Below are 8,715 nucleotides of genomic sequence, written 5' to 3'. Positions count from 1 at the left end.
CTGCTCAGCAGTGTGCAAGCCTCCAGCCCCACAGGAGCTGTCGCGCTGCGGCACCAGTGAGGAGCCCAGGGCCTCGCATTGATCGGCTCAAAGTGAGAGAAAGTGAAAGAAAACTGAAAGCCACTCAGGCGTGTCCGACTCTGTGACCCCAGGGACTGTACACTCCATGGGACTCTCCAGGCCAAAATGCTGGAGTGGGGAGCCTTTCCCTTCTCCCGGGGATCTTACCAACTCAGGGATCAAACCCAGGTCTCTGGCATTGCAGGTGGATTCTCTACCAGCTGAGCCACAAGGGAAGCTCAAGAATGCTGGAGTGGGTAGCCTATCCCTTCTCCAGGGGATCTTCCCGACCCAGGAATTGAACCAGGGTCTCCCGCATTGCAGGCAGATTCTTTACCGGCTGAGCTATGAGGGAAGACCTGCTCATGGTCCTGTCCTAACTGGGGTGGAGTGGTCCTGGTCTCCCTACCAGGCACCTCACTGCCCTCCAGCTAAGTACAGGGGCCGTGCCGACTCGCTTCCCTGCTCCTGCACCAGAATCGCCCAGGTCTCAGGCTGCCCCAAACCTCACACAGCCCCCGTGAGGGCTCACGCCCCTCCAGATCACCCTGTCAGCGAGAGGTCAGCCATCTCTGAGCGAGAAGACAGGCGATCAGGCACCACTGGCCTGAGGAGGGCAGACCCGGGTCCACGCTGAGCATGGCCTTGGGCAGCCCAGGGGGTGTTTGTGGCCAAAGCTGCCTCCAGCACTGCTGGAGCTTGGTCCCCTTGGGCCCTTCCTGCACCAAAGGCCCAGCCGCAGAGGCGGCGGGCGCCAGGGGGCCTCGGGATGAGCACGGGACACTGGCGGAGGCCACAGGCCGCTCAGCCTCGACTGACATCCCGGGGAGGTCTGTCACTTGAAACGGCCGTGGCCCCTTCTGGCCCTTCAAGGCAGTCGGGGTGGAGGGGGTTTGGGGGAGCCCCACCTGGCTGGCTCCCCCTGCAACCCTCTAAACACCCAGGGGCATTCGCACTGCTCAACCGCCCGAGGGAGCCAAGTCCTTTGACTCTGAGCCTGGTCACCTCCCTCTGCACCCCGTCATGAGGCAATGCTTCTGCAGTGACTGCTGGTGGGCAAGGCACCCAGACAGGGAGGAGACAACTGAGGCCAGCCCTCCCGGGAGCCACAGCCTTCTGCCCTGATGCAGTGGCCCTGGACATAGCACCCCCACCTAGGGACACAGGCTCTTAGCCAGGCGGTGCCCACCAACCCTCACCTCCACACACCTGAGCTGCCCTGAGTGGAGTGGCTGTGACTTGCTGTATCACGGGATGTTCCTCTGATGGCTGGAAAGGGTGGTCTGTGCTCTTCCTCGAGTCTGAGCATTTGGTTGAGCCCAAGAGTGGAAGCGACAAATAGATTCAAGGGATTAGATCTGATAGAGTGCCTGAAGAACTATGGACAGAGGTTCATGACACTGTACAGGAGGCGGTGACCAAAACCATCTCCAAGAAAAAGAAATGCAAAAAGGCAAAATGGTTGTCTGAGGAGGCCTTACAAATAGCTGAGAAAAGAAGAGAAGCTAAAGGCAAAGGAGAAAAGGAAAGATATACCCATTTGAATGCAGAATTCCAAAGAATAGCAAGGAGAGATAAGAAAGCCTTCCTCAGGGATCAGTGCAAAGAAACAGAGGAAGACAACAGAATGGGAAAGACTAGAGATAACTTCAAGAAAATCTGAGATACCAAGGGAACATTTCACGCAAAGATGGGCTCAATAAAGGACAGAAATGGTATGGACCTAACAGAAATAGAAGATATTAAGAAAAGGTAACAAGAATACACAGAACTGTACAAAAAAGATCTTTATGACCCAGATAATCATGATGGTGTGATCACTCACCTAGAGCCAGACATCCTGGAATGCGAAGTCAAGTGGGCCTTAGGAAGCCTCACTTACGAACAAAGCTAGTGGAGGTGATGGAATTCCAGTTGAACTATTTCAAATCCTCAGTGATGCTGTGAAAGTGCTGCACTCAATATGCCAGCAAATTTGGAAAACTCAGCAGTGGCCACAGGACTGGAAAAGGTCAGTGTTCATTCCAATCCCAAAGAAAGGCAATGCCAAAGAAGGCTCAAACTACCGCACAATTGCACTCATCTCACATGCTAGTAAAGTAATGCTCAAAATTCTCCAAGCCAGGCTTCCACAATACATGAACCGTGAACTTTTCCAGATGTTCAAGCTGGTTTTAGAAAAGGCAGAGGAACCAGAGATCAAATTGCCAATATCCGCTGGATCATCGAAAAAGCAAGAGAGTTCCAGAAAAACATCTATTTCTGCTTTATTGACTATGCCAAAGCCTTTGACTGTGGATCACAATAAACTGTGGAAAATTCTGAAAGAGATGGGAATACCAGACCATCTGACCTGTCTCTTGAGAAAGCTGTATGCAGGTCAGGAAGCAACAGTTAGAACTGGACATGGAACAACAGACTGGCTCAAAATTGGGAAAGGGTATATCAAGGCTGCATATTGTTACCTTGCTTATTTAACTTATATGCAGAGTATATCATGAGAAATGCCAGGCTGGATGAAGCACAAGCTGGAATCAAGATTGCTGGGAGAAATATCAATAATTACAGATACGCAGATGACACCACCCTTATGGGTGAAAGTGAAGAGGAACTAAAGAGGCTCTTGGTGAAGGTGAAAGAGGAGAGTGAAAAAACCGGCTTAAAGCTCAACATTCAAAAAACTAAGATCATGGTATCTGGTCCCATCACTTCATGGCAAATAGATAGGGAAATAATGGAAACAGTGAGAGACTTTATTTTCTTGGGCTCCAAAATCACTGCAGGTGGTGACTGCAACCATGAAATAAAAAGACACTTGCTCCTTGGAAGAAAAGATATGACCAACCTAGACAGCATATTAAAAAGCAGAGACATAACTTTGCCAACAGAAGTCCGTCTAGTCAAAGTTATGGTTTTTCCAGTAGTCATGTATGGATGTGAGAGTTGGACCATAAAGAAGGCTGAGGGCTGAAGAATTGATGCTTTTGAACTGTGGTGTTGCAGAAGACTCTTGAGAGTCCCTTTAACTGCAAATAGATGAAACCAGTCAGTCCTAAAGGAAATGAGCCCTGAAGGACTGATTGGAAGGACTGATGCTGAAGCTGAAGCTCCCATACTTTGGCCACCTGATGCGAAGAACTGATTCATTAGAAAAGACCCTGATGCTGGGCAAGATGGATGGCAGGAGGAGAAGGGGATGACTCAGGAACCACCGGGTCGAGGATGAGATGGTTGGATGGCATCACCGACTCAATGGATGTGAGTTTGAGCAAGCTCCAGATGGTGAAGGACAGGGAGGCCTGGCGTGCTGCAGTCCATGGGGTCGCAAAGAGTTGGTCACGACTGAACGACTGAACAAGAACCTTCTGGTGGGCTCAGGGGATCTCCAGCAAGAGCTTCGACTAAGTGAAAAATGCTGTAATACTGTGATTTGTAATCAGAAACATGTTTGGTCTTCATCCTTGATCCTGGCACGGAGGTCCTAAAACTCTTGGAACTTCCTGTGATGAGTCTGATCTGGTTGTCCTTCACTGTGTGAATCAAGTGATTCTGAGAAGGTCCCTAAGGATGGGGCCAGTTGCCAGGAACCCACCAGAAATTGAGGGTTGGAACTTCCAGCCCCACAGCCAGTCCTGAGGGAGGGGAGGGGGCTGGGGGTTGAATCAATCGCCAGCGGCCAGTGCATGTCCTGAAGCCTCCAGAGAAAATCAGAAGGCTGGGTCTAGAGAGCTCTGGGGCTGCTGAGCACGTGACGAGGTGGGGAGAGTGGTGGCCGGGAGGGCAGGGACGCCCCCCCAGGACCCATCCACCTGGCGGTTCCCAAGTCCTGTCCTTGTAGGATAAACAGTGACCTAGGCAGTGGTTGTTTCCCTGAGTTCTGTGGGCTGCTAGAGGAAATTAATCAAGCCCGAGGAGTGGTTGCAGGAACCCCGAATCTACAGCCGGTCAACCAGAAGCATTGGGACTGACGCCTGGAGAAGGGCGTCATCGGGGCAGTCCTGTGGGATTGGGCCCTGAACCTGTGGGTTCCGACGCATCCCCGGGCAGGCGGTGCCAGAGCCGAGCTGGACAGCAGGGCACCTGCTGGGGCCACAGGGCTGCCTGGTGGGGGTGGGAGCCTGCCCCCTCCCCCAGGGGAAGTGTCAGCAAAGACAATAGACAGAAGGCCACCCACACCCATGAGAAGATACTCAACATCATTAACCATCAGGGAAGGAGAATCAAAACTGGAGGCGACACCAGTGCAGTCCCGCTAGAGCGGGGTAAGGACCGGGGCTGGAACGCGCACTCCCTGGGGCTGGGGAAGTCAACCCGTCCAGTGGCCTGAAACAGTTTGGGGGCCTCTTGCAAAGTCACACACACACGTGCCATACGGCCAAGCCTTAAACAGAGGTGTTTGCCCCACTCACGTTCACAGCAAGCTTATTTGTAACAGCCAAGAGCTGGAAGCAACCCAGAGCCCCCCAAGAGGTGCTGGGGAGCGGCGGAACCCTGCTCAGCAGCAAAGAGGAATCAGGACTCACACGGCAAGCACTCCACACGAGCGTGCTGGGCACACATGGCCTTCCACGTGAACAAAATTCTGCAAAGTGCACACCGACCTGGGGGTTAGGGATGGAGGTGCTGATTCAACACCCAAACAAATTTAACTGAACACTTTAAATGTGATCAGCCACTGCAAGAGAATTCAGCCTCAATAAAGCTGTTTCAAGAGGCCCTTCTGTGGCTGGAAGTGGCTGGCTGTGGGGTCAGAGGTCTGAGACTAAGCCCGAGCGGTAGAGGGCCAGAACACGGTCCCTTCCCCCGGCTGAGCCCCAGATCTGCCCAGCGTGCCTGCCTGCCCTTCAGGTCCACCAGCCCCTGGTCCAGACCACGGGAGCCTCCCCGTACCCTGGGGATCCCCGGTCACCCCAGCTCCCACACCCACTTCTGTTGAGTCTGGAGGCAGAAGGAGAGAACCCTCAGGGAGGGGCCCTGTGCAGTGGCCAGTGGGACCCCTGCCCATCCTGGTTCCAGACCCAGTTCAAGAACATGCCAGGAAGCCATCGCAGCCTCCCGGGCCCCCTTCACCTGGGCGTGGGGCATCCTCCTGTCCTCTACCACCACCCCGGCCATTCCCAGAGGCACTCAGCTCACGTGTACCCATTCAGTAGGTGCTTAACCACCAGAGAGAGGGAACTGACCCAGCTGACGGTGTGGTCAGTCCCCAGAGCTTCCGGGCCAGCCCCCGACACCTTCCCTCCTGCCTTGGGGCTGAAGGAATGGCCCCAGCCGGGCGGGGCTAGCGCAAGCCCACAGCCCACTCAGGGCTGCCCGGGCGGCCGGCGCACCCGCTCCAGGCCCCCTGCCCTGTGCTGCATCACCAAGGACCCCCACCCAGACCCCCGGGCCCTGCCCAGGCCCTCCGTCCGCTCCCCCCCCCCACGGGTCTCTCCCCCTGTGTGCACTCTTGCTCCACATCCAGGGACTTGCCAAGTCAGGTGACCAAACCTACTGGGAGGAGGAAGGCCTTCCCTCCCCCTGAGGATTCACCAAGGGTGGCTGGGGGTCTGCTCTCTGGGGAGCCAACAGCCTCCCTTGCACTCAGCACCAAACAGGCCTCTGTGAGTCAGGAAAGAGCTACTGTTTAAGGCTTTGGACGCAGCTGGGCCACCGCGCTTTTGCATCACTTTCATAGACGGGACGGTCCCGGCCCCGGTCAGCAGAGGCCCACGCAGGAGCCCGGCTGGGCGAGCTTTGGGTGTTGTGGGGAGGGCCAGGCTGGCTCATCCAGCCACTGGATGGACGTGTCTGCTGGTGGCCTCGGCAGGCTCGGGGGTGTAGACTCCTCTCTGGGAGGGTGGTCTTCAGCGGGCCTGGCACAGGTCTTCGGGGGCCAGCACCCCCTTCTTGAGGATGAGGTTCCCGTAGAGGGCTGTCTCCCTGCATAAGGAGCAGGCTGAGCGCCGGGCGGGAATGGAGAGGACCCGGCTGCCCAGACCTCCGCTCTGCTCCTCGCCCGGGCACACCCAGCACACCCCTCAGGGCTCATTCCCTGTGGGGCATTTAGTCCGGGGGCGGGGCTGAGTGGAGGGTGGAGAGAGCTCTGGAGTGGGGGGGGGTAGGGCACAAATGCAGCGCGACCCAGTGGATCCAGCCAGAACTCACCCAGTTGCCACAACAGCAAAAGCCTTTTTCGCCCGCTCATAAAACGCAAACCTCTCTACCATCCCCAGGGATCCCTGGAAGGCAGAGCGGGAGGGTTGAAGCTCAGGGCCGGGGGCAACAGGAGACTCTCCAGGCTGGGGCCCCAAGGACGCTGGCCTTCTGATCTGTGCGGACTAGGCAGGCAGAGACACAGGGGGCTGTGGTGCCACCTGCCTGGGGCCCCTGAATCACCTGAGCTGCCCCCAGCTGGTGGGTGGGGGTGGGGGCTACTGTCCAGAACAGGAGCCCAGGGTCCTCTCTTCAGGAAAGCCCCACCCAAGATCGGCCCGGCCCTTTGCAGGATAGGGTATGACAGGTAGCATCGGGCCAGGCCTCTGGCCACAGGTGGGAGCCAGGGGTACCCTGCTGTCCCCAGGTCGGGGCGTGTGAGGACCCTCCAGGCAGAGATAGATGAGGGTCCTGGGAGGGAGGGGGTTGGCCGGGGCAGGAGCTCGCATAACCATGGTGCAGAGTTCAGGGGCCGTCTTTCACTTCTCCCGGGCCTCCAAGGCACAGAGGGCTCCTGACCCCTTTCCCAGTGGGGATCTTAGGCTCACCTCATAGCCAGCCCTGGAGAGGATGGACTGGTAGCTCCTCCACACTGGGGTCAGCAGGCCTCTCTTACTGTCGCTGGGCACCAGCTGCATGACAACAGCCTAGAGACGGAGAGGCTCGGTTCTGTGGCCACCCACCCCTGCCCTGGGCGCCCTCAGGGCTCCTCCGGTCGGGTTCAGGGCCTCGGGAACACATGTCCTCCCCACCCCCATCAAGGCAAGTGGTCCCCCCGTGTTCTGGCAGAGGATACACCGAGGCCCAGAGCAGGCTTACCGCACTCTCCACGTAGGTGTCCAGGGGTAGCAGCTGCAGCACGGCCTCTAGGAGCTGGGGGATGCCCAGGCCTGAGGGCAGAGTGTGGGCCTCAGACACTGGGCACGAGCTGCCCGCCTGGGGACACTTACCGAGGTCGCAGTGAGGCCTCTCTGCCCGAGCCATGGCCCCTGTCTCTGTCTGGCCCTGCCCACCCCACCTTCCCTCTTGCACACAGGCCGTTGGTGGTGACCCCAAACACGTGTCCACCAGGAGGGGCATCCAGGCCACCTTCTTGATCCCAAGAGGCCCTGGAGATGACCCCCTAGAGACAACGATAGTGGGGTCTGCAAAGAGGCCTCTCTTGGCTGCCCCCAGACCTGCCCCGCTTGGCTCCAAGGCCCCTGCTCTCCTGAAAGTTGGTTTCTGATTGTTAAACTGTGTGTTCATGTACAAAACTGGGAAATACAGAAGCCCATGAAAAGAAAGGACTGTCCCACCCTCAGAACATCGCTGGGCGTGGGAAGCACCCAGGCACGGCCGAGCCCAGCCCACTCCCGTTACCCTCAGGACTGCTAACCCCTCTCTTAACGTCCCCTCCAGGACCTGGTCCCGCCCCCCAGCCTCACCTCCCACTCTCCCCTTGCGCGACCCGCCCTGCGCCACCCCTACCCCCCACCCCCGCCATGAGAGGGTGAGAAGGTCTTTAGAGGCGGGTGAGGGTGCGGACACCTGGAGCGTTTGGGGCCAGCTCAGCAATGCTGGGATTCCACAGCAGAGCACAGGCTGCGCGCAAGGCCTGGGCTGGGCACCACTGCTCCGGCAGGCCCGTTTTCCCATTTGTAAGAGGCCAGCAAGTGCGTGAGATGAGGCAGGAGGCCCAGGCTCCCGTCTGGGGTCGGGGGCTGAGGGGAGCATCTGGCGCTGAGACTTCCTGGGTCCCTGGGGCAGTGCCTGAGGGCTTGGTGGGAGCGGGAGCAGAGCCGCAGCACCCGGCGGCCCAGAGCCCAGCGCACCCTTCCACCCACCCTGCGGCAGGCGGGGCTCACCGTCGGCGCGGATCTCCTCCGGGCCGCCTCTGCAGATAGAGCTGCTGGGGAAGTTCACGTCTGCAAGAACTGGAGCGCCAGCACGGCCAGACATCAGCGCTGGGTCGGCCCACGTCCCTCGCGCCGCATGGGGGGCACAGACCCGGAGCCGCAGGGCCGACGCCTGAGGACTCGCCCCGCCCCGCCCGGGTCTGCGAGCGCGAGGGACCGGAGCCCGCGCGCCCGAGGACCTGCGGGGTCGCCGAAGGCTGGGCGGGCTCCGGGCGCGCGGCCGCGGTCTCAGGAACAGAGACCGACGCACAGGTCCTAGGCCAGCCCGGGCCCCGGCGGTGCGGGCCCGAGGGCCGTAAGGGGACGGGGCTGGAGCGGGGGCTGCGGCGGGGCGTGCGCGGGGCCGCTCGGCCCGGACGCCGGGCTGGAGAAGGAACCGGACCTGCCCGCCCCCGCCCAGGCCCGGCGCCCTGCCCGCCTGCGGCCCGCGGGGCCGGCTCTCCCGGAGGCTCGGACCCCGCGCTCACCGATCTCATCTCCGTGCCCCATCCGCGCCAGGGCGAAGAGCAGCTCCGGGGACAGGAGCGCGGGGATTCCCTTGAGCACCACCATGGTCGCGGGC

General features: G+C 59.1%; 1 protein-coding gene across 4 annotated transcripts; it reads right to left on the bottom strand.

Annotated features, from left to right (window-relative positions):
• Positions 1 to 2,792: 2,792 nt before the first annotated feature.
• FUOM (fucose mutarotase) lies at positions 2,793 to 8,715 on the bottom strand. 4 transcript variants are annotated; one of them, XM_081572739.1, is made up of 6 exons: positions 8,621 to 8,715; positions 8,103 to 8,171; positions 7,075 to 7,145; positions 6,804 to 6,902; positions 6,208 to 6,281; positions 2,793 to 5,982 (listed from the first exon to the last, which is right to left on the bottom strand). In XM_081572739.1, exons 1-6 carry the CDS (start codon positions 8,703 to 8,705, stop codon positions 5,907 to 5,909), a joined length of 474 nt encoding a protein of 157 aa, XP_081428865.1. In that variant the 5' UTR covers positions 8,706 to 8,715; the 3' UTR covers positions 2,793 to 5,906. The 4 variants fall into 4 exon arrangements, with proteins under 4 accessions (XP_081428865.1, XP_081428866.1, XP_081428863.1 ...); XM_081572738.1 differs by having other exon boundaries at positions 5,663 to 5,982; positions 6,208 to 6,380; XM_081572740.1 differs by lacking the exon at positions 8,103 to 8,171.

This window comes from Giraffa tippelskirchi, chromosome 2 (assembly GCF_054371585.1).
Source record: "Giraffa tippelskirchi isolate mGirTip1 chromosome 2, T2T-mGirTip1v1.2.pri, whole genome shotgun sequence".
Lineage (NCBI taxonomy): Eukaryota > Metazoa > Chordata > Mammalia > Artiodactyla > Giraffidae > Giraffa > Giraffa tippelskirchi.
The sequence above is the reverse complement of the archived record's forward strand: the minus strand, read 5'-3'. Positions and strand labels throughout refer to the sequence as shown.